Genomic DNA, 24,764 nt, shown 5'->3' with positions numbered 1-24,764 from the left:
CTAAAGTACTACATGTACCTCTGAGATGTACTACAGTATAAAGTACATGTACCTCTGAGATGTACTACAGTATAAAGTACATGTACCTCTGAGATGTACTACAGTATAAAGTACTACATGTACCTCTGAGATGTACTACAGTTTAAAGTACTACATGTACCTCTGAGATGTACTACAGTATAAAGTACTACATGTACCTCTGAGATGTACTACAGTATAAAGTACATGTACCTCTGAGATGTACTACAGTATAAAGTACTACATGTACCTCTGAGATGTAGTACAGTATAAAATACTATATGTACCTCTGAGATGTACTACAGTATAAAGTACATGTACCTCTGAGATGTACTACAGTATAAAGTACATGTACCTCTGAGATGTACTACAGTATAAAGTACTACATGTACCTCTGAGATGTACTACAGTATAAAGTACTACATGTACCTCTGAGATGTACTACAGTATAAAGTACATGTACCTCTGAGATGTACTACAGTATAAAGTACTATATGTACCTCTGAGATGTAGTACAGTATAAAATACTATATGTACCTCTGAGATGTACTACAGTATAAAGTACAATATGTACCTCTGAGATGTAGTACAGTATAAAGTACTATATGTACCTCTGAGATGTAGTACAGTATAAAGTACAATATGTACCTCTGAGATGTAGTACAGTATAAAGTACAATATGTACCTCTGAGGTGTAGTACAGTATAAAGTACTATATGTACCTCTGAGGTGTAGTACAGTATAAAGTACTACATGTACCTCTGAGATGTAGTACAGTATAAAGTACTACATGTACCTGAGATGTAGTACAGTATAAAGTACAATATGTACCTCTGAGATGTAGTACAGTTTAAAGTACTACATGTACCTCTGAGATGTACTACAGTATAAAGTACATGTACCTCTGAGATGTACTACAGTATAAAGTACTATATGTACCTCTGAGATGTACTACAGTATAAAGTACAATATGTACCTCTGAGATGTACTACAGTATAAAGTACATGTACCTCTGAGATGTACTACAGTATAAAGTACTATATGTACCTCTGAGATGTACTACAGTATAAAGTACTATATGTACCTCTGAGATGTACTACAGTATAAAGTACATGTACCTCTGAGATGTACTACAGTATAAAGTACTATATGTACCTCTGAGATGTAGTACAGTATAAAGTACTATATGTACCTCTGAGATGTAGTACAGTATAAAGTACTATATGTACCTCTGAGATGTACTACAGTATAAAGTACTACATGTACCTCTGAGGTGTAGTACAGTATAAAGTACTACATGTACCTCTGAGATGTAGTACAGTATAAAGTACTACATGTACCTCTGAGATGTAGTACAGTATAAAGTACTACATGTACCTCTGAGATGTAGTACAGTATAAAGTACTACATGTACCTCTGAGGTGTAATACAGTATAAAGTACTACATGTATCTCTGAGATGTAGTACAGTAGACTAACAAAGCTGGGTCACCTTCATCACCTCTGAGTTACAGCATCATAGTGATGAAGAGTAGAGCTGGGTCACCTTCATCACCTCTGAGTTACAGCATCATAGTGATGAAGAGTAGAGCTGGGTCACCATCATCACCTCTGAGTTACAGCATCATAGTGATGAAGAGTAGAGCTGGGTCACCTTCATCACCTCTGAGTTACAGCATCATAGTGATGAAGAGTAGAGCTGGGTCACCATCATCACCTCTGAGTTACAGCATCATAGTGATGAAGAGTAGAGCTGGGTCACCTTCATCACCTCTGAGTTACAGCGTCATAGTGATGAAGAGTAGAGCTGGGTCACCTTCATCACCTCTGAGTTACAGCATCATAGTGATGAAGAGTAGAGCTGGGTCACCATCATCACCTCTGAGTTACAGCATCATAGTGATGAAGAGTAGAGCTGGGTCACCATCATCACCTCTGAGTTACAGCGTCATAGTGATGAAGAGTAGAGCTGGGTCACCTTCATCACCTCTGAGTTACAGCATCATAGTGATGAAGAGTAGAGCTGGGTCACCTTCATCACCTCTGAGTTACAGCATCATAGTGATGAAGAGTAGAGCTGGGTCACCTTCATCACCTCTGAGTTACAGCGTCATAGTGATGAAGAGTAGAGCTGGGTCACCTTCATCACCTCTGAGTTACAGCGTCATAGTGATGAAGAGTAGAGCTGGGTCACCTTCATCACCTCTGAGTTACAGCATCATAGTGATGAAGAGTAGAGCTGGGTCACCTTCATCACCTCTGAGTTACAGCATCATAGTGATGAAGAGTAGAGTTGGGTCACCATCATCACCTCTGAGTTACAGCATCATAGTGATGAAGAGTAGAGCTGGGTCACCTTCATCACCTCTGAGTTACAGCATCATAGTGATGAAGAGTAGAGCTGGGTCACCATCATCACCTCTGAGTTACAGCATCATAGTGATGAAGAGTAGAGCTGGGTCACCTTCATCACCTCTGAGTTACAGCATCATAGTGATGAAGAGTAGAGCTGCATCACATGCTCTGACTGTCATGAAGACACAACACACACATGTAGATGAAAGGTGTGAAACATGTTCCTGTTGCACAGCAGTGGAACGTTTCACACACAGTCACACACTGAGCACAGATAGTGAAGAGATAGAACTGCTGCTGTGTGAAGAGAACACTGCTGCTAACAACAACCTGATGTGTTGAAAGTGTTTACACACAATGTTATTCACCTTTAGTTCATAGAGCAGCACTTTCAAAATAAAAGTGCGCAATACAGATGTGGAGACATTCTCTCTATCAGCTGTGGAGATAAGTTAGAGTGATATTGCTGATGTTGTGGACCAGGTCCTGGTCTGTGAAGGTCTGAAGGTTGTGCGAGTGGTTCCTCAGAACATTGAAACTAATTAACCCCAAAACACTGAAGCTGTCTGAGAGCCGCTCTGCTCTCCAGATGGAGCTCCAACAGAACAACCGGACATCTAGAAGCCCTGAGAGACTTCCTGTTTGATTTGGGTTCACTTCAACTGGACAGTTTAGTTTGAAACATTTGGGAGAAAAGCAAGTGAGTTTCTTTTGTTCTGTTCTTACAGCTCTAACACCTGATGACAAACAGGATGAATCAGAACAGGCTGCAGGCACTGAAGAACCAGACAACAACAACACAGACAGACTCCGCCCACCAGTTTCCTTTCATCAGTCCACATGGAGACAATTCAGATACCTCACAACCCGACAACATCAAAGAAGCTGTGGAACGAAAACTGAAGTATTGTTTCACTACTAAAGTACTACATGTACCTCTGAGATGTACTACAGTATAAAGTACATGTACCTCTGAGATGTACTACAGTATAAAGTACATGTACCTCTGAGATGTACTACAGTATAAAGTACTACATGTACCTCTGAGATGTACTACAGTTTAAAGTACTACATGTACCTCTGAGATGTACTACAGTATAAAGTACTACATGTACCTCTGAGATGTACTACAGTATAAAGTACATGTACCTCTGAGATGTACTACAGTATAAAGTACTACATGTACCTCTGAGATGTAGTACAGTATAAAATACTATATGTACCTCTGAGATGTACTACAGTATAAAGTACATGTACCTCTGAGATGTACTACAGTATAAAGTACATGTACCTCTGAGATGTACTACAGTATAAAGTACTACATGTACCTCTGAGATGTACTACAGTATAAAGTACTACATGTACCTCTGAGATGTACTACAGTATAAAGTACATGTACCTCTGAGATGTACTACAGTATAAAGTACTATATGTACCTCTGAGATGTAGTACAGTATAAAATACTATATGTACCTCTGAGATGTACTACAGTATAAAGTACAATATGTACCTCTGAGATGTAGTACAGTATAAAGTACTATATGTACCTCTGAGATGTAGTACAGTATAAAGTACAATATGTACCTCTGAGATGTAGTACAGTATAAAGTACAATATGTACCTCTGAGGTGTAGTACAGTATAAAGTACTATATGTACCTCTGAGGTGTAGTACAGTATAAAGTACTACATGTACCTCTGAGATGTAGTACAGTATAAAGTACTACATGTACCTGAGATGTAGTACAGTATAAAGTACAATATGTACCTCTGAGATGTAGTACAGTTTAAAGTACTACATGTACCTCTGAGATGTACTACAGTATAAAGTACATGTACCTCTGAGATGTACTACAGTATAAAGTACTATATGTACCTCTGAGATGTACTACAGTATAAAGTACAATATGTACCTCTGAGATGTAGTACAGTATAAAGTACATGTACCTCTGAGATGTACTACAGTATAAAGTACTATATGTACCTCTGAGATGTACTACAGTATAAAGTACTATATGTACCTCTGAGATGTACTACAGTATAAAGTACATGTACCTCTGAGATGTACTACAGTATAAAGTACTATATGTACCTCTGAGATGTAGTACAGTATAAAGTACTATATGTACCTCTGAGATGTAGTACAGTATAAAGTACTATATGTACCTCTGAGATGTACTACAGTATAAAGTACTACATGTACCTCTGAGGTGTAGTACAGTATAAAGTACTACATGTACCTCTGAGATGTAGTACAGTATAAAGTACTACATGTACCTCTGAGATGTAGTACAGTATAAAGTACTACATGTACCTCTGAGATGTAGTACAGTATAAAGTACTACATGTACCTCTGAGGTGTAATACAGTATAAAGTACTACATGTATCTCTGAGATGTAGTACAGTAGACTAACAAAGCTGGGTCACCTTCATCACCTCTGAGTTACAGCATCATAGTGATGAAGAGTAGAGCTGGGTCACCTTCATCACCTCTGAGTTACAGCATCATAGTGATGAAGAGTAGAGCTGGGTCACCATCATCACCTCTGAGTTACAGCATCATAGTGATGAAGAGTAGAGCTGGGTCACCTTCATCACCTCTGAGTTACAGCATCATAGTGATGAAGAGTAGAGCTGGGTCACCATCATCACCTCTGAGTTACAGCATCATAGTGATGAAGAGTAGAGCTGGGTCACCTTCATCACCTCTGAGTTACAGCATCATAGTGATGAAGAGTAGAGCTGGGTCACCTTCATCACCTCTGAGTTACAGCATCATAGTGATGAAGAGTAGAGCTGGGTCACCATCATCACCTCTGAGTTACAGCATCATAGTGATGAAGAGTAGAGCTGGGTCACCTTCATCACCTCTGAGTTACAGCGTCATAGTGATGAAGAGTAGAGCTGGGTCACCTTCATCACCTCTGAGTTACAGCATCATAGTGATGAAGAGTAGAGCTGGGTCACCTTCATCACCTCTGAGTTACAGCATCATAGTGATGAAGAGTAGAGCTGGGTCACCTTCATCACCTCTGAGTTACAGCATCATAGTGATGAAGAGTAGAGCTGCATCACATGCTCTGACTGTCATGAAGACACAACACACACATGTAGATGAAAGGTGTGAAACATGTTCCTGTTGCACAGCAGTGGAACGTTTCACACACAGTCACACACTGAGCACAGATAGTGAAGAGATAGAACTGCTGCTGTGTGAAGAGAACACTGCTGCTAACAACAACCTGATGTGTTGAAAGTGTTTACACACAATGTTATTCACCTTTAGTTCATAGAGCAGCACTTTCAAAATAAAAGTGCGCAATACAGATGTGGAGACATTCTCTCTATCAGCTGTGGAGATAAGTTAGAGTGATATTGCTGATGTTGTGGACCAGGTCCTGGTCTGTGAAGGTCTGAAGGTTGTGCGAGTGGTTCCTCAGAACATTGAAACTAATTAACCCCAAAACACTGAAGCTGTCTGAGAGCCGCTCTGCTCTCCAGATGGAGCTCCAACAGAACAACCGGACATCTAGAAGCCCTGAGAGACTTCCTGTTTGATTTGGGTTCACTTCAACTGGACAGTTTAGTTTGAAACATTTGGGAGAAAAGCAAGTGAGTTTCTTTTGTTCTGTTCTTACAGCTCTAACACCTGATGACAAACAGGATGAATCAGAACAGGCTGCAGGCACTGAAGAACCAGACAACAACAACACAGACAGACTCCGCCCACCAGTTTCCTTTCATCAGTCCACATGGAGACAATTCAGACACCTCACAACCCGACAACATCAAAGAAGCTGTGGAACGAAAACTGAAGTATTGTTTCACTACTAAAGTACTACATGTACCTCTGAGATGTACTACAGTATAAAGTACATGTACCTCTGAGATGTACTACAGTATAAAGTACTACATGTACCTCTGAGATGTAGTACAGTATAAAGTACTACATGTACCTCTGAGATGTACTACAGTTTAAAGTACTACATGTACCTCTGAGATGTACTACAGTATAAAGTACTACATGTACCTCTGAGATGTACTACAGTATAAAGTACATGTACCTCTGAGATGTACTACAGTATAAAGTACTACATGTACCTCTGAGATGTACTACAGTATAAAGTACTACATGTACCTCTGAGATGTACTACAGTATAAAGTACTACATGTACCTCTGAGATGTACTACAGTATAAAGTACATGTACCTCTGAGATGTACTACAGTATAAAGTACTACATGTACCTCTGAGATGTAGTACAGTATAAAGTACTACATGTACCTCTGAGATGTAGTACAGTATAAAGTACTACATGTACCTCTGAGATGTAGTACAGTATAAAGTACATGTACCTCTGAGATGTACTACAGTATAAAGTACATGTACCTCTGAGATGTACTACAGTATAAAGTACATGTACCTCTGAGATGTACTACAGTATAAAGTACTACATGTACCTCTGAGATGTACTACAGTTTAAAGTACTACATGTACCTCTGAGATGTACTACAGTATAAAGTACTACATGTACCTCTGAGATGTACTACAGTATAAAGTACATGTACCTCTGAGATGTACTACAGTATAAAGTACTATATGTATCTCTGAGATGTAGTACAGTATAAAATACTATATGTACCTCTGAGATGTACTACAGTATAAAGTACTATATGTACCTCTGAGATGTAGTACAGTATAAAGTACTATATGTACCTCTGAGATGTACTACAGTATAAAGTACTACATGTACCTCTGAGATGTACTACAGTATAAAGTACTACATGTACCTCTGAGGTGTAGTACAGTATAAAGTACTACATGTACCTCTGAGATGTAGTACAGTATAAAGTACTACATGTACCTCTGAGATGTAGTACAGTATAAAGTACAATATGTACCTCTGAGATGTAGTACAGTATAAAGTACTACATGTACCTCTGAGATGTAGTACAGTATAAAGTACTATATGTACCTCTGAGATGTAGTACAGTATAAAGTACTACATGTACCTCTGAGATGTAGTACAGTATAAAGTACTACATGTACCTCTGAGGTGTAGTACAGTATAAAGTACTATATGTACCTCTGAGATGTAGTACAGTATAAAGTACTACATGTACCTGAGATGTAGTACAGTATAAAGTACAATATGTACCTCTGAGATGTAGTACAGTTTAAAGTACTACATGTACCTCTGAGATGTACTACAGTATAAAGTACATGTACCTCTGAGATGTACTACAGTATAAAGTACTATATGTACCTCTGAGATGTACTACAGTATAAAGTACAATATGTACCTCTGAGATGTAGTACAGTATAAAGTACTATATGTACCTCTGAGATGTAGTACAGTATAAAGTACTATATGTACCTCTGAGATGTACTACAGTATAAAGTACTACATGTACCTCTGAGGTGTAGTACAGTATAAAGTACTACATGTACCTCTGAGATGTAGTACAGTATAAAGTACAATATGTACCTCTGAGATGTAGTACAGTATAAAGTACTACATGTACCTCTGAGATGTAGTACAGTATAAAGTACTATATGTACCTCTGAGATGTAGTACAGTATAAAGTACTACATGTACCTCTGAGATGTAGTACAGTATAAAGTACTACATGTACCTCTGAGATGTACTACAGTATAAAGTACATGTACCTCTGAGATGTACTACAGTATAAAGTACTACATGTACCTCTGAGATGTACTACAGTATAAAGTACTACATGTACCTCTGAGATGTAGTACAGTATAAAGTACTATATGTACCTCTGAGATGTAGTACAGTATAAAATACTATATGTACCTCTGAGATGTAGTACAGTATAAAGTACTATATGTACCTCTGAGATGTAGTACAGTATAAAGTACAATATGTACCTCTGAGATGTAGTACAGTATAAAGTACTACATGTACCTCTGAGGTGAAGTACAGTATAAAGTACTATATGTACCTCTGAGATGTAGTACAGTATAAAGTACAATATGTACCTCTGAGATGTAGTACAGTATAAAGTACTATATGTACCTCTGAGATGTAGTACAGTATAAAGTACATGTACCACTGAGATGTACTACAGTATAAAGTACTATATGTACCTCTGAGATGTAGTACAGTATAAAGTACAATATGTACCTCTGAGATGTAGTACAGTATAAAGTACTACATGTACCTCTGAGATGTACTACAGTATAAAGTACAATATGTACCTCTGAGGTGTAGTACAGTATAAAGTACATGTACCACTGAGATGATGTACAGTATAAAGTACTACATGTACCTCTGAGATGTAGTACAGTAGACTAACATAAAGTAGCAGAGAATATCAATACTAAGTAAAGTACCTCAAACATGTACTTAAGTACACTTGTTCTGACCTGTGACAGCAGCTTCTTCAGCAGCTGGGCGATGGCCGGGTCCTCAGGTGAAAGGCATTCTGGGATCGATCCGGCTCTCTTCTTCTGCCGAAGCAGCAGATGACGGAAGAGACTGGAGATGTCTTTAGAGCGCAGAGCGTAATCAAAGATGGAGCGACTCACCGGGTCCTTCAGCACACTGAGCAGGACCAGCTCCTTATCAATCTGAGGAGGGGGGACAGGTGAGAGAGGACAGGTGAGGGGGGCGGAGGACAGGTGAGGGAGGACAGGTGAGGGATGCAGAGACAGGTGAGAGAGGACAGGTGAGGGGGGCGGAGACAGGTGAGAGAGGACAGGTGAGGGAGGACAGGTGAGGGGGGAAGAGACAGGTGAGAGGACAGGTGAGGGAGGACAGGTGAGGGGGGCGGAGGACATGTGAGAGAGGACAGGTGAGGGGGGAAGAGACAGGTGAGAGAGGACAGGTGAGGGGGGAAGAGACAGGTGAGAGAGGACAGGTGAGGGGGGCGGCGGAAAGGTGAGAGAGGACAGGTGAGGGGGGCGGAGACAGGTGAGAGAGGACAGGTGAGGGGGGCAGAGACAGGTGAGAGAGGACAGGTGAGGGGGGCAGAGGACAAGTGAGGGAGGACAGGTGAGGGGGGCGGAGACAGGTGAGAGAGGACAGGTGAGGGGGCGGAGGACAGGTGAGAGAGGACAGGTGAGGGAGGACAGGTGAGGGGGGCGGAGACAGGTGAGAGAGGACAGGTGAGAGAGGACAGGTGAGGGAGGACAGGTGAGGGGGGCGGAGACAGGTGAGAGAGGACAGGTGAGGGAGGACAGGTGAGGGGGGCGGAGGACAGGTGAGAGAGGACAGGTGAGGGAGGACAGGTGAGGGGGGCGGAGGACAGGTGAGCGAGGACAGGTGAGGGGGGCGGAGACAGGTGAGAGAGGACAGGTGAGGGGGCGGAGGACAGGCGATGGACTATGAAGGTAAAGTGATGACGACGACCACCACAACGACGAGCAGGAGGAGGACTCACCTGGATGATGGGTTGGCTGATGAAGGGGTTCAGGTGAGGCATCAGCTTACAGTAGACGTCGGCCACGTTGAGGTGCTGAGCGATGACGGTGATGAAGCCGACGGCTCCGTAACGGATCCACAGGTTGGGGTGACACAGGAACGGAGCTACGGAGAGTCAGAGAGGTCAAATGATGCCGTTTGTTTAACAGACTGCTGTCTGTACCTGATGATGTACCTGATGGGTTAGGTGATCTTACCGATGTCACTGACGAACTCGTATATATGAGGTTTCTGCAGCAGACCCAGCTGACACATACAGGTGAGAGAGTTCAGCGCTTTGTAGATGACAAACTCCTCGGTGTCACTCAGACCTTGTTGGAGGAGGGGCTTCAGAATGGAGGAGCTCTGCCAGCCCACATAGGCTGCTACACCTTCAGGACAGGTAAACACAAACGGTCCTTTACCAGTCTGACAAGACCACCTGTCCAGTACACAGAGTACCTGAACAGGTAGACAACAGAGTACCTGAGCAGGTAGACAACAGAGTACCTGAACAGGTCGTGAACAGAGTACCTGAGCAGGTAGAGTACAGAGTACCTGAGCAGGTAGAGAACAGAGTACCTGAGCAGGTAGACAACAGAGTACCTGAACAGGTAGACAACAGAGTACCTGAACAGGTAGACAACAGAGTACCTGAACAGGTAGACAACAGAGTACCTGAACAGGTAGACAACAGAGTACCTGAACAGGTAGACAACAGAGTACCTGAACAGGTAGACAACAGAGTACCTGAGCAGGTAGAGTACAGAGTACCTGAGCAGGTAGAGAACAGAGTACCTGAGCAGGTAGTGAACAGAGTACCTGAACAGGTAGAGTACAGAGTACCTGAACAGGTAGTGAACAGAGTACCTGAACAGGTAGACAACAGAGTACCTGAACAGGTAGACAACAGAGTACCTGAACAGGTAGTGAACAGAGTACCTGAACAGGTAGACAACAGAGTACCTGAACAGGTAGTGAACAGAGTACCTGAACAGGTAGACAACAGAGTACCTGAACAGGTAGACAACAGAGTACCTGAACAGGTAGTGAACAGAGTACCTGAACAGGTAGAGAACAGAGTACCTGAACAGGTAGCGAACAGAGTACCTCAACAGGTAGAGTACAGAGTACCTGAACAGGTAGAGAACAGAGTACCTGAACAGGTAGAGAACAGAGTACCTGAACAGGTAGCGAACAGAGTACCTGAACAGGTAGAATACAGAGTACCTGAGCAGGTAGCGAACAGAGTACCTGAACAGGTAGTGAACATCTCTGACTATTCTGGGATGTTGTCTCACCCACGATGCTGTCGAAGAAGGCTCCCCGTAGGTGCCAGTCGTTCTTGTCGTTGAGGAAGGTGATCATGTGAGACAGCAGCACGTCATTGGCTTTCTGCCGTCCGAAGAAGACACAGAGTCTGGTGATGCCGTTCTCCATCAGCGACTGTTTGACGATGTTCTCCGAGTCGCTCAGCAGCGTCACCACCTTCTGCTGCACCATCTCGTGCAGCGCCTGCAGCTCTGTAGAAGGTGCAGCAGTGTTGAGTCTCAGAGATGAACTCTTTTATCGACGTGTCAGCTCAGGTGTGTGTTTCTGTACCTGAGTCGTAGTTCTCGTTGGGGTGCAGGATCTCCTCCGGTTCCTCTCCACTCAGGTCCTGCTCCGTGTTCACGTTGTTTTCCTGAACCAACTCCAGGAAACGCAGAGCGCTCTCCGCCAGGTGAGCGATGTTTTCTGAACATTACCGTGAACACAAGAACAATAATAAATCACCTTCGCTAAGTCCCGCCCCTCTAATGCAGAATGTCCAATCACAGCGTAGCATCGCTCCGCTACACAGAATTCATCAAACAGTATTCCAGACTGAACTCACATGTTTAACCCTCTTTGTTTATCTTTACATCTCCATGCTTCCTCTGGTTACCTCGTGTTTAACGTCACATTGCTATGAATTGTGGGTAATTCTCTCAGGCAAAGTAAAATGTTCATAAAGAAGTCAAACACTCGAAGTGACAGTGAGACAGGACTAAACCCTCACATTAACAGAGTACGTTAGCACAGCGCTAACTAGCGTCAGCGCTTCTATGCTACGCTAGCTACTGAAGGTGTACTGAATGTATTTCAATGTGTTGTTGTTGGGCTCAGTATTTCATTTTGAGTTTAAAAAAATCTGAAACGTAAATCAGAAATTGACTTCCTTTGTGACAAAAATGTGTTTTTGAGTTTTTTTACAGTGTTCAGTTTGATGAAGTTCTGATGTTTTTGTCATTTGTTGTTACTTGTCTGAAAAATATGTCAAATATATATAAAACCCTTCTTAGTGTTTCTGGTTTGTGGCAAACTCACTGGACTTCCCACCTCCACTAAAGTATTGAATCTTTTGGTGTAAAGAATGAATTAAAGCTGCATCATCATCATCATCATCATCATCATGTGTCCTTGAGCAAGACACTTAACCCCAAAATTGCTCCTGTGCCTACGGTGTAGAAATGTGATAGACTCTGAATTGTAAGTCGCTTTGGATAAAAGCGTCTGCTAAATGACTGTAATGTAATGTAATGTAATCATGTACTGAGGACCAAAGGGATTGAGCAGCATATGAAGCCGAGTACGGATGATTACCTGAAGAGAGGACATTCTGTTTGTTTGTTTTGGTCTCACGAACAGGAAGTGGACATTCCCTCTAAATCAAACCTGTTGACACCAGATCATAACCTCATTCTGTGTTCTTCTTCAGTAAACGTGTCGTTCTCCACTGACCTGCGTACGCCAGCCTGACGATGGTGGCGTCGTCCTGGGCGAGGTGTGCGATGCCCGGCAGGATGTACTCCGGGTAGATGTTCACGTCGTTCCTCGGCACCTCCTTCACCAGCGCCAGGACTTTGGCCAGAGTTCGGACGGCCTGAGCGCGGACGCGAGGCACGGGGTCGCTGCAGAAGTGCAGTAGGTAAGGCGCTATGCGGTCCAGCAGGACGTCCACGCCGAGCCGCGGGGCCAGGTGCAGCACCAGCTCCAGAGCCGCCAGCTTGGAGTCGCAGGAGTGCAGCGTCTGCAGGCAGGAAGTGATGACGGACACTAGGACCATGAGGCCCTGCTCCTCCCTGGAGCTCAGAGCTCCACGGCTGCTCTCATTGGACGAGGAGGAAGACGAGGAGCCTGGAGAGGAAGACGGGTTTAATACAGAAGAACAGGATTTCATTGGTCCACCGTCAGAATGTGGCTCACCTCCTCGCAGGTTGTGCAGGATGTTGTCCAGGTCTTTGCGGATCACCAGCACTCGCTCGTCAGCGGACTGGAAGGTCTCTTTGGCGAACTGAGCCATGTACGGCTGGAGGAAGGTGTAGAAGATGTCAGGGAAGGCTTTACCTCTCTGCTGCTTCAGGTACTCCTCAGCTGTGAGACGCTTCTCTGGTTCTCTCTGGACCATCTGAGCCACCTGAGAGAGGAGACCACGTTAGAGAGACCACGTTAGAGGAAGAGCCTCCTGAGAGAGGAGACCACGTTAGAGAGACCACGTTAGAGAGACCACGTTAGAGGAAGAGCCTCCTGAGAAGAGACCACGTTAGAGGAAGAGCCTCCTGAGAAGAGACCACGTTAGAGAAAGAGCCTCCTGAGAGGAGACCACGTTAGAGAAAGAGCCTCCTGAGAGGAGACCACGTTAGAGAAAGAGCCTCCTGAGAGGAGACCACGTTAGAGAAAGAGCCTCCTGAGAGGAGACCACGTTAGAGGAAGAGCCTCCTGAGAGGAGACCACGTTAGAGGAAGAGCCTCCTGAGAGGAGACCACGTTAGAGGAACCTGATTGTGTGATGTATAAATAAAATGGTTACCAGCTCTCGGACGCACTGGTCCTCGATCTTCATGAGGACGTGTTCCGTCTGGAAGTGTCCTTTACGATACGCCAGCAGCTGGGACAGATCGAAGAGAGGAACGCCTTCTGTGAAGAGCTCGGCTATCACGCAGCCTGAAACCACGAACACACCCAGATAAAACATCTGACTTCAAATGAGAACACATCAATAAGTGAAGACTTTAAATAAAAAGAATAATATATGAGCATCTATGGCTGAAGCTACTTTCATCAAAAGAAACATGTTTCAGTAGGAACCTCTTATTGAGATGGTGCATTGAACCAGTCGATGATAGTATTTTATTAATGAATCTAGAAGCAGTGATCTACCTGCAGAGAAGATGTCCATGGCCGCTCTGAGCTCCCCTCGGCTCCTCTGGTTGTTGTTGGTCAGGTCCACCAGAGGCGTGTTCTGGTCATTCTCCGTGGTGAACATGCTCCCGTCCACGAACCTCTCCGGAGCGATGTAGCACGTCCGGCGCCGGGACGTGTCGAAGAAGTAGTTGAAGTCGGCCGGGTTGTCCTCGGGCAGGAACGTGGGCTTGAAGCTGGCGAAGTCGGTGAGCAGCACCCAGTTCCAGCTGGTCACCATCACGTTCTCCGTCTTGATGTCGCCGTGGCGGACGCCGGCTTTGTGCGCCTGGTCCACGGCGTTAAGGATCTGGAAGGCCAGCCAGCGCTTCTCCACGTTGTTGAGGAACGGCCGTGTGCTGATGCGGTCGTACAGGTTGTCCCGCACGTACTGACGGAACAAGATGGCCGCCTTCTCCGTCAGCGAGGTTTTCTGGAAGGGAAGGCAGTTGTGGCAGGAGTGCAGCCGGATCTTCAGCTCCTCCAGCTCCTGTTTGTAGCTGGTCAGAGGGAGCGACGGGTCCTGGATGGCGAACACCTTCACCACCACTAGGCCCTCGCGGTGTTTGGCCCGCGCCACCTTGAAGAAGCGCGTGCTGCCCAGACTCTTGTCGTACTCGTGGTCGTGGATGTCTGAGAAGTAGCTGTCCACTGACAAGATCTGAGAGGGGGCGATGCCCGCCAGCTGGTTCCCCATCACAACCTCTGTGGAGAGGTTAGAGTGAAGAGGTCATCAGAGCCTCTTCTTTTAGAACTGAGGTTACACTGTTCTGGTCTGATAGTTACTAAAACTAACTCCAGTAAGAGGAGCACGACCGACGGGAACAACGAGGAGACAAGAGGAGCACGACCAACGGGAACAACGAGGAGACAAGAGGAGCACGACCAACGGGAACAACGCGGAGACAAGAGGAGCACGACCGACGGGAACAACGAGGAGACAAGAGGAGCACGACCGACGGGAACATACGACGATCTCTTTGGGTCGCGGCTTGTCATTTAGGAATGATGGAGGGTCCCACAGCCAGACCAGCTGAGAACCACTGTCCTCCATGAGCGCAGAAAATATTAAATTTTCCTTAATTTAAGCTTCTGCATTTTCCAAATGCTGTAGTCTAGTATTATTCAAACGTATTGTAAGCCTCGTACCGGACGGTTTAATAAGAAGATGTACATAGTTACAGCCTTAGAAACGAACAATAGCTGTGGCGCCATCATGTGGTTATAAGGTGGTATTTCAGCTGCAGGACAGCAGTGAAGGCCCAGGTATAAAATGCACGGCCCGCCACTGATATGTAACTGTTTATTTGTATTATTAAATTGTTGTTATTATTGACTATATATTATCTTAATAAAACACGTGTAATCCAGAGTCACGTGATTCATCACCAACTCTTTTAACAATGCTAATGTAGCATGCTAGCTAACCGCTGTTAGCTCTCGTAAATAAGCTCATTCCGTTAGCAACACTTAGCTTTAACGTTAAATACTGAGTGTGTATTGTTACCAGCTGCTGTTGATGGGACCGCTGCTGCTGCTGCTGTTGTTGTTGTTGATGATGACGGTGCTTCAGTAGGCTAACGAGCAGTCCACGGTGAAGCTAAAGCTGCTAACGTAACAAAGCTCCGTTAGTCTCCATGTCGTGTCTCGGTGAGTGAGACAAACGGACCGTAACCGTGAATATTCCCCGTTAACTGCAGCAGCCTGAATCACTCGGTTAGCATCGTAGCTTCTCCAGCTGTTGTTTCCGGTTCCGTACGGAAACACATAACGCGTCACAGCGCCTCTGCTGGTCGAGTTAAGTTACTGCAGAGATGTTCTATAAAGAAGATGAATCACTCATTTTAAATACTTATTTTATTAAACACGTCTCGATATTTAGTGTCTTATTTAAATATGACTTAATGTTCTAAATAAAATGAGTCAGTTTTAAAATGTTTGGAGAAAATATAAATATAACCGGAAGTGGAAGAAGATCCTTTACTTTTAGTTCTGACACCATGAAAATAAACACAGACGTAATAGTATATTATAAGTATTATAAATATTATCAGCTACATGTAGTTAAAGTAGTTACAATTAAAGTGCTGTTCGATCAGTAAAATGTTCCCTGTTAGTGTTTCACTGTCATATCTGAGTATTAATATTAATATTAATATTATTACTAGAAAATTCCGCAAGAAATTTTGAGTTTGGCTGCTACTGTCCGAAGACGTCGCAATATATACACACGCCAATATTACCGGTAGTCACTAAGCATGTATTTTCAAGGTACACCACTTGCTCTGTGTGTTTCACTGTGAGAGACATGTAGAGAATACAATGGTTGTATTGTCTTGTTTAATTACCATTGAAACAGGAAATGAATCAATGAATGACTGAAATAATGGTTTTTAAAATGTATGATTAATGTATCATGCATAACTACACCCAACCCACTTACAAGTAACCACACATTCATACAAGGCAGGACCAGAGTGCAGTGTACACATTTTAATAGAAAAAAAAATACAAAAACAACTAAGCTAATTCTGAGCTTAATGTTAAGATAGTTACTCCAAGGGGCTTTTATTTTGAAAAGGTGGGACTGGGTGGGTGAGAGGAGACAGAATCATAATGTTTGACACACACACAGGTAATTAAATGACAGGCTTCATCACAAGCATTCCAGTGTGAGCTCCAGAGCAATAGACAAAACTGGTACCGTCTGCTTTCTTTGAGAAATGAGTGGTGAGATTTAACATGGAGTCTAATGGAGCAGTTGGTTGGAGTTCATGTCGCTCTGTGGCTCTTTGAGCCAAATGTGTAAGTCTGTGGGATTCCACAGACACTTTACTGCGACCAGCACAACACTTCCAAGCTTTTGGGCCAAAATGGTGTCTAAAGAGTAAAAATGTGAATGCGAATAAATATTAAACCCGATGGATTATATACAGTGTGCTTTGTGCTACAATGCCACACTGAACTAATATTGTGTGATGTATTTGAACTCCTTTATATTCTGAAGCTGCTGAATCGTCCAATCACAGGCCACGATATTTAAATCCATTCACATGTTGATGTATTTCTCATTTAATTAAAATGATAAGAGGTTAGATGATAATATTCTTTAAAAAATAGTTTTTACTGGTACATTTGTTTTAAATGCATTATTATTTATGAATAGTTTGATTGAGAAATGCTCCTTCAATCAATTTTTATTTTATATGTATACAATATATATATATACAGGTGCTGGTCATATAATTAGAATATCATCAAAAAGTTGATTTATTTCACTAATTCCATTCAAAAAGTGAAACTTGTCTATTATATTCATTCATTACACACAGACTGATATATTTCTAATGTTTATTTCTTTTAATTTTGATGATTATAACTGACAACTAAGGAAAATCCCAAATTCAGTATCTCAGAAAATTAGAATATTGTGAAAAGGTTCAATATTGAAGAGACCTGGTGCCACACTCTAATCAGCTAATTAACTAAAAAGACCTGCAAAGGCCTTTAAATGGTCTCTCAGTCTAGTTCTGTAGGCTACACAATCATGGGGAAGACTGCTGACTTGACAGTTGTCCAAAAGACGACCATTGACACCTTGCACAAGGAGGGCAAGACACAAAAGGTCATTGCAAAAGAGGCTGGCTGTTCACAGAGCTCTGTGTCCAAGCACATTAATAGAGAGGCGAAGGGACGGAAAAGATGTGGTAGAAAAAAGTGTACAAGCAATAAGGATAACCGCACCCTGGAGAGGATTGTGAAACAAAACCCATTCAAAAATGTGGGGGAGATTCAGAAAGAGTGGACTGCAGCTGGAGTCAGTGCTTCAAGAACCACTACGCACAGACGTATGCAAGACATGGGTTTCAGCTGTCGCATTCCTTGTGTCAAGCCACTCTTGAACAACAGACAGCGTCAGAAGCGTCTCGCCTGGGCTAAAGACAAAAAGGACTGGACTGCTGCTGAGTGGTCCAAAGTTATGTTCTCTGATGAAAGTCAATTTTGCATTTCCTTTGGAAATCAGGGTCCCAGAGTCTGGAGGAAGAGAGGAGAGACACACAATCCACGTTGCTTGAGGTCCAGTGTAAAGTTGCCACAGTCAGTGATGGTTTGGGGTGCCATGTCATCTGCTGGTGTTGGTCCACTGTGTTTCCTGAGGTCCAAGGTCAACGCAGCCGTATACCAGGAAGTTTTAGAGCACTTCATGCTTCCTGCTGCTGACCAACTTTATGGAGATGCAGATTTCATTTTCCAACAGGACTTGGCACCTGCACACAGTGCCAAAGCAACCAGTACCTGGTTTAAGGACCATGGTATCCCTGTTCTTAATTGGCCAGCAAACTCGCCTGACCTTAACCCCATAGAACATCTATGGGGTATTGTGAAGAGGATGATGCGAAATGCCAGACCCAACAATGCAGAAGAGCTGAAGGCCACTATCAGAGCAACCTGGGCTCTCATAACACCTGAGCAGTGCCACAGACTGATCGACTCCATGCCACGCCGCATTGCTGCAGTAATTCAGGCAAAAGGAGCCCCAACTAAGTATTGAGTGCTGTACATGCTCATACTTTTCATGTTCATACTTTTCAGTTGGCCAAGATTTCTAAAAATCCTTTCTTTGTATTGGTCTTAAGTAATATTCTAATTTTCTGAGATACTGAATTTGGGATTTTCCTTAGTTGTCAGTTATAATCATCAAAATTAAAAGAAATAAACATTTGAAATATATCAGTCTGTGTGTAATGAATGAATATAATAGACAAGTTTCACTTTTTGAATGGAATTAGTGAAATAAATCAACTTTTTGATGATATTCTAATTATATGACCAGCACCTGTATATATATATACACATATTATATTTTGATAAAGCACTGAAAAATCAGTGTAAAAAAATAGATTAAAATCCATAATAATGTATTGTTACATTTAATTCAAAATGATGATTATATCCTCCATTTCAGAAATACTTTTTGTAAGTATTTTGATTGAAAAATAATTTATTTGTGTCGTGTTTTGTCTAAGAGCAAAAGGAACTTTCTACCAATGAGAGAAAGAGGAACACAACAGGAAGTTAGACGCGTTGACTTTCAAAATAAAAGCTTTGAAGTGATCTTTTTAAAAACCCGATGGTTTGGATCCTGGAGCTCCAAACTACCCCGACTCAAGGGCCACTTATTAGCCAGAGCTTTCGAAGAAGAAGAACCCTTTACGTGAGTCAGCATTTCTGTAGACTTTGCCTGAGAGAATTACCCACAATTCATAGCAATGTGAGGTTAAACACGAGGTAACCAGAGGGAGCATGGAGACATAAACAAAGAGGATTAAATATTTATATACATAATTAAACAGATTTGTTCATCAAAGAATCAACACAAGATGAAAGTTCATATTAAATATTTTTACAGCTTCACATGATAAACTATTTAAATATCGTTTACATCTTTATTTCATGTCTCCTTCACTTTATTGAACACAAAGTCGTCTCACTGATTTCTATAAATTATAAATTAATTAACGGTTCACTGACCACACTTCTGAAGTGTCCTCGAGCAAGGCACTGATGTCTGATGGACAGGAAGTGATGTCACAGTAGTTTGAGTTCACGTTTGAAGCTTCAGAGGAGTCATGCTAGCGGTTTCCCTCTGCTTCCAGTCTTTATGCTAAGCTAGGCTAACGTCATCCTGATGGCAGTAATGTACTCAGAAATCTACTCATGTTTGTATGTGTGACATTATTATTATATTATTATTATTATTGTTCATTATTTACTCACCAAAAAGCTGTTTTAAAGCTAAAATAGTCACATTTTTATGTTTCAGGTGAGAAAGTAAATATTTAGATTTGGTTAGTTTACGTTTGGAAGTTTAGTTCTCCAGAGGATGAAGACTCTGCAGGTCTAACTTTGATCTGAGACCAAGAATCTGAACCTGAAGAACCAGAAGAAGAAATACGTAACGTCAGAGAGGAATGTGGGGCATCGGGTGGGGTCTCCTAGGGTGGGTCTCTCAGGGTGGGTGGTTCTCCTAGGGTGGGTCTCTCAGGGTGGGTGGTTCTCCTAGGGTGGGTCTCTCAGGTGTTTCTCCTAGGGTGGCTCTCTGGGTGGTTCTCTCAGGTGGTTCTCCTAGGGTGGCTCTCTGGGTGGGTCTCTCAGGTGTTTCTCCTAGGGTGGCTCTCTGGGTGGGTCTCTCAGGTGTTTCTCCTAGGGTGGCTCTCTGGGTGGGTCTCTCAGGTGGTTCTCCTTGGTTGGTTCTCCTCCGTGTCTCCTCAGGGTCTCACAGTGTGCCCCCGGAGACCTCTGGTTCTGAAGGTTCCCCCTGAATTTGGTGTTTCTTCATGTGCTTGCTGAAGATCCGTGCTCCGCTTAGGTTCTTCTTGCAGATGTTGCAGAAGTACGGCCGCGTGTCTGAGTGCATGTCCACGTGGTAGCTGAGCTCCAGGGAGCGGCTGAAGCTCTTGCTGCAGAGCGGACACTGGTATCGGACCCCCGAGTGTGTCAGCTGGTGGCTCTTTAGGGAGCTCTGCTGCTTGAAGGTCTTGAGGCAGACGGAGCAGGTGAAGGGCCGGGCGTCGGTGTGGACTCGCTGGTGTCGCCGCAGGGCGCTCGAGAAGGTGAAGCTCTTGTTGCAGTCGGTGCAGGTGTAGGGTTTCTCCCCGGTGTGGATCCTCCGGTGCTCCGTCATGTGGACATGCTGGGTGAAGCTCTTCTTGCAGGTGGAGCACTGGAACGGACGCTCGCCGGAGTGGATCCTCAGGTGCTTCTTCAGCGCCGACGCCTTGAAGCAGTCTCGACTACAAACAGGACAGCAGTGCTTCCTCTTCCCGTCGATGTCGGCCTCCACCTCTGAGCCGCCATCTTGTTCTGTCAGAGACACACGGGGGTAATTACTGAGGTAACACATCAGTTTCAACTTCCTGTCTCTGGCTAGCTAACGTTTAGCTAACAGCCGTCAGCAGGCTAACGTTTAGCTAACAGCCGTCAGGCGGCTAACGTTTAGCTAACAGCCGTCAGGCGGCTAACGGTTAGCTAACAGCCGTCAGCAGGCTGACGTTTAGCTAACAGCCGTCAGGCGGCTAACGGTTAGCTAACAGCCGTCAGCAGGCTGACGTTTAGCTAACAGCCGTCAGCAGGCTAACGTTTAGGTATAGGCCTATTATAATATATATTATGATTAGGGCTGGGCAAGTTAAGGCGTTATTATCGCGTTAACGCATTAATTAATTTATCGCATTTTTTTTATTTTTTATTTAGCGGACATTTTTAACACAAGAACCGGGCAGCGAGTGGTGAACAGCTGTGTGTGTGTGTGTGCGCGTGTGTGGCGTCTCTTCCTTCTCTCCTGCTGAATATCTATGATCAGAATCATTATAACTGTGTTATAACTGCTGCTGTGTAAAGAGAACACTGCTGCTAACAAGAACCTGATGTGTTTAAAGTGTTTACAAACCAAATGTTATTGACCTTTAGTTCATATAGCAGTACTTTAAAAATAAAAGTGCAAATACACTACTTTATAATTCATTATTGAACTTTGCCATAACAATGCGATTAATCGCAAAAAATCTATGAGATTAATCACGATTAAACATTGTAATCGTTGCCCAGCACTAATATATATATAATATATATAATATATATATTATATATATTATATATATAATATATATAATATATATATTATATATATAATATATATAATATATATATATATATATATATATATATACATACATACATACATATATAGGTCATTGACAAATAAGGCTTCTAAAAAGGTCATTTTTAAAATTATCTTCAAAATGGATGTAATGCATATTTTTGTGTCTGGAACAATGTGGTGAAACAAGTCTAAGTTGTGAACCAACTTTTCATCGTATTTTAAATAGTTTTTTAAAGTATTTTTTAACTTCACAGGCTAAAAAATATCAGGTGGCGCAACCACATATTTATAAAACAATATATATTTTCCTAATATTTATTCAAACTGAAATTTCTACACTCTAAGTATCCCTTAGAGTGTCTACTGTGTCTAACACATCGTATTTTGTGGTTGTGTTTTATATATATACAATAATTTATCATAATTGCGTTCTCTTGGCAGGTATTTAGTATATTTAACTTTTGATTTTACATTTAAACATTTAAACATAATAATACAAATATACAAATGAATACATTCAATACAATAGTTCTTCACATCATATTAAGCAAAACAAAACAATTACTTTAACCTATTATTTATTGCTTTAAATTAATATTTTACCTGGTCGCACCACCATGACATTTATCAGTTGTGCCGCCTGACAATATTAGTAATCACAGCAAATATGCAGAAAAGACATTTATGATAAAATAACATTGTTCTAGTTTTACATTGGTTGTACCGCCCTGACATGGAAAGTGAACCACTCTACCTATAAGCTGAAAGTAGCTGTTTTTATCAATATTCAAAAGAGATATAAAAACATTTTCACTCTGCTATAAAGGTCCGTTGAGGTCCTCTTGATGATGCAATAACCTGTTTACTGTTTTCCACTTTAATTTCATAATAAAAGTCCCATCTTTACAGCTGTGCCACCCTGACATTTGAGAACATTCAAATTGCTGGACAAAAGTTTTTAAATTATCGCAACAGCTTAAAACTATTGGTATTTGTAAAAATTTGGTTTATTTGAATCGTTACAACAATAAAAGCATGCCGTAGGATTTTATTTTGAATTTATTATCATTTAAATACCTTTTTTAATAGTTTTCTTAGACTGTTCATCTGCTAGGACAGGTGCACCGCCTGTCATTTACAGGGTTTGAGATGCCAAAACACAAAATAATATATATTATTTGACTGTACTGAAAATGTATCAAAACTAGATTTTATAGAATGAAATGATATATGTCATCAATTGATACAATTGTTTTAAAAGGAAATAGTGGACTTGGACACAAAAATATGCATGTCATGTCATTGACCCTTATATATATATATATATATATATATATATATATATATATATATATATATATATATATATATATATATATATATATATATATCGACCAGAGCAGATTAGTGTGGATGCTGCTGACCAGAGATCTGATATTAAACAGCCGTCAGATGATCAATACTAACCGCTCAGAGGCCTCCAGTCCTCTTCTTCTCCGTCAGAGTTTATCAAACCGCTCACGTCTCCTTCCTCCTCTCCTCCCTCCTCTTCTCCTTCCTCCTCCTCCTCCTCCTCCTCCTCCTCCTCCTCCTCCTCTTCTCCTTCCTCCTCCTCCGTCTTCAGCGAGTTGTCCTGGTCACCGTGGCTAGAGTTACCTCCAGGTAGAGGTCCGGTAGAAAGGTTCTCTGAGTCCTGGAGACAGAAGAAAAACAATCTCAAGTTAGCTCCTCCTCCTCCTCCTCCTCCTCCTCGACGACGACGACGACGACGACGACGACGACGACGACGACGACTCATGTCTTACCTTCTCGTTCACAACTTCCTGTTCATTTTCAGTCTTTATGTTGAGCCAGAACTCCTAAACAGATTTTAACATTCTTTAACATTTGTATTTTAGTTTTTCATCACGAGATTATGATTACTAATAAAAAATATCAACAAAACTCACTAACGTGACCAGTCTGAGCAGAATAAAACTAAAGTATCTAAACTCACCTTTCCAGCAGTAAGCCGCTCTTTGCCCTCAGCGTGTATCTGCAGGTGCTTCCTGAGCAGGCCGGGCCGGTTGAAGCTCTTGCTGCACAGCGAGCAGCGGTGAGGCTTCTGTCCCGTGTGGAGCCTCTCGTGGTCCCTGAAGGAGGACGCCGTGGAGAAGACCTTGTCGCAGAAGGAGCAGCGGTGGAGGTTCCCCTCCGCGTGGGTCTTCTGGTGGCCGGAGAACCCGGTCCTGGAGGCGAAGCTCTTGGGGCACAGTGGGCAGCGGAAGGGCCTCTCTCCGGTGTGCGTCCGCTCATGTTGGACCAGGTGGCGCCGCTGGAAGAAGCCGCGGCCGCACGCCGAGCACACGTGCGGCTTCTCAGCTGCGTGCCGGAGCCGGTGCCTGCGCAGGCAGCCCGGCTGGGCGTAGCTCGCCCCGCAGTCCGGGCAGCGGTACGGCTTCTCTCCGGTGTGAACCCGCTGGTGCGTCGCCACGTTCACCTTCTTGGTGAAGCGCTTCCCGCACACGGAGCAGCTGTACGGTTTCACTCCAGAGTGAGAGTTCATGTGGTCGGCCAGCCGGGACGGGCGGGAAAACACCCGGCCACATTCCAAACAGCTGTGACGCCGCTTTGACTGACGGCCGCTCCGCTTCAGTGCCGCTCCGCCTGCAGACAACGACACAGGGGTTAACTAACCCATGTCTGAACCATATTATCAATCAGATGTGACCATATTATATTACTGCTGGTTTCATTTGATCAAAGAGTAAAAACTACGTTCACATAGAAACAGTGTTTTTAAAGTTGGGCAATGAGTTGACCTCTGACCTTCAGCAGGACGTTGATGACACTCCTCCTCGCTTTGGTCTGTTTCCACTTTCACTGAGTTCATCTCATCGTCTGCTCCTTCTCCTCAGCCTGTGAGACAAGACAAAGGGAGTGAGGACACGCCTCCTCTCAGCCTGTGAGACAAGACAAAGGGAGTGAGGACCCTCCTCAGCCTGTGAGACAAGTCAAAAGGAGTGAGGACATGCCTCCTCTCAGCCTGTGAGACAAGACAAAGGGAGTGAGGACACTCTCTCCTCAGCCTGTGAGACAAGTCAAAAAGAAGTGAGGACACGC

General features: G+C 43.0%; 2 protein-coding genes across 4 annotated transcripts in view; both read right to left on the bottom strand.

Moving 5' to 3' along the window:
- Positions 1-15,744, bottom strand: part of pik3r4 (phosphoinositide-3-kinase, regulatory subunit 4) — a 39,179-nt gene extending 23,435 nt beyond the window's left edge. Inside the window, exons 1-10 of one of the 2 annotated variants that reach the window (XM_076078390.1) lie at positions 15,507-15,744; positions 13,979-14,704; positions 13,629-13,762; positions 13,026-13,236; positions 12,561-12,956; positions 11,400-11,534; positions 11,099-11,320; positions 10,016-10,189; positions 9,778-9,923; positions 8,762-8,965 (exon numbers count right to left, since the gene is read on the bottom strand). In XM_076078390.1, coding sequence (XP_075934505.1) covers positions 8,762-8,965; positions 9,778-9,923; positions 10,016-10,189; positions 11,099-11,320; positions 11,400-11,534; positions 12,561-12,956; positions 13,026-13,236; positions 13,629-13,762; positions 13,979-14,696 — 2,340 coding nt within the window. In that variant the 5' untranslated portion in view covers positions 14,697-14,704; positions 15,507-15,744. Of the gene's footprint in view, positions 1-8,761; positions 8,966-9,777; positions 9,924-10,015; positions 10,190-11,098; positions 11,321-11,399; positions 11,535-12,560; positions 13,237-13,628; positions 13,763-13,978; positions 14,705-15,506 lie in introns of both variants that reach the window. The other variant, XM_076078389.1, reaches the window with a different exon arrangement.
- A 3,576-nt stretch (positions 15,745-19,320) lies between these two features.
- Positions 19,321-24,764, bottom strand: part of LOC142934065 (uncharacterized) — a 7,732-nt gene continuing 2,288 nt past the window's right edge. The window contains exons 2-6 of one of the 2 annotated variants that reach the window (XM_076078439.1): positions 24,471-24,560; positions 23,659-24,308; positions 23,468-23,521; positions 23,130-23,355; positions 19,321-20,863 (exon numbers count right to left, since the gene is read on the bottom strand). In XM_076078439.1, coding sequence (XP_075934554.1) covers positions 20,277-20,863; positions 23,130-23,355; positions 23,468-23,521; positions 23,659-24,308; positions 24,471-24,534 — 1,581 coding nt within the window. In that variant the 5' untranslated portion in view covers positions 24,535-24,560 and the 3' untranslated portion in view covers positions 19,321-20,276. The remainder of the gene's footprint in view (positions 20,864-23,129; positions 23,356-23,467; positions 23,522-23,658; positions 24,309-24,470; positions 24,561-24,764) is intronic. The other variant, XM_076078440.1, reaches the window with a different exon arrangement.

The sequence above is a fragment of the Anarhichas minor genome, unplaced genomic scaffold (genome assembly GCF_050575085.1).
Source record: "Anarhichas minor isolate MPS153535 unplaced genomic scaffold, ASM5057508v1 ptg000066l, whole genome shotgun sequence".
Lineage (NCBI taxonomy): Eukaryota > Metazoa > Chordata > Actinopteri > Perciformes > Anarhichadidae > Anarhichas > Anarhichas minor.
This window is presented reverse-complemented; position numbering and strand designations above follow the sequence as displayed.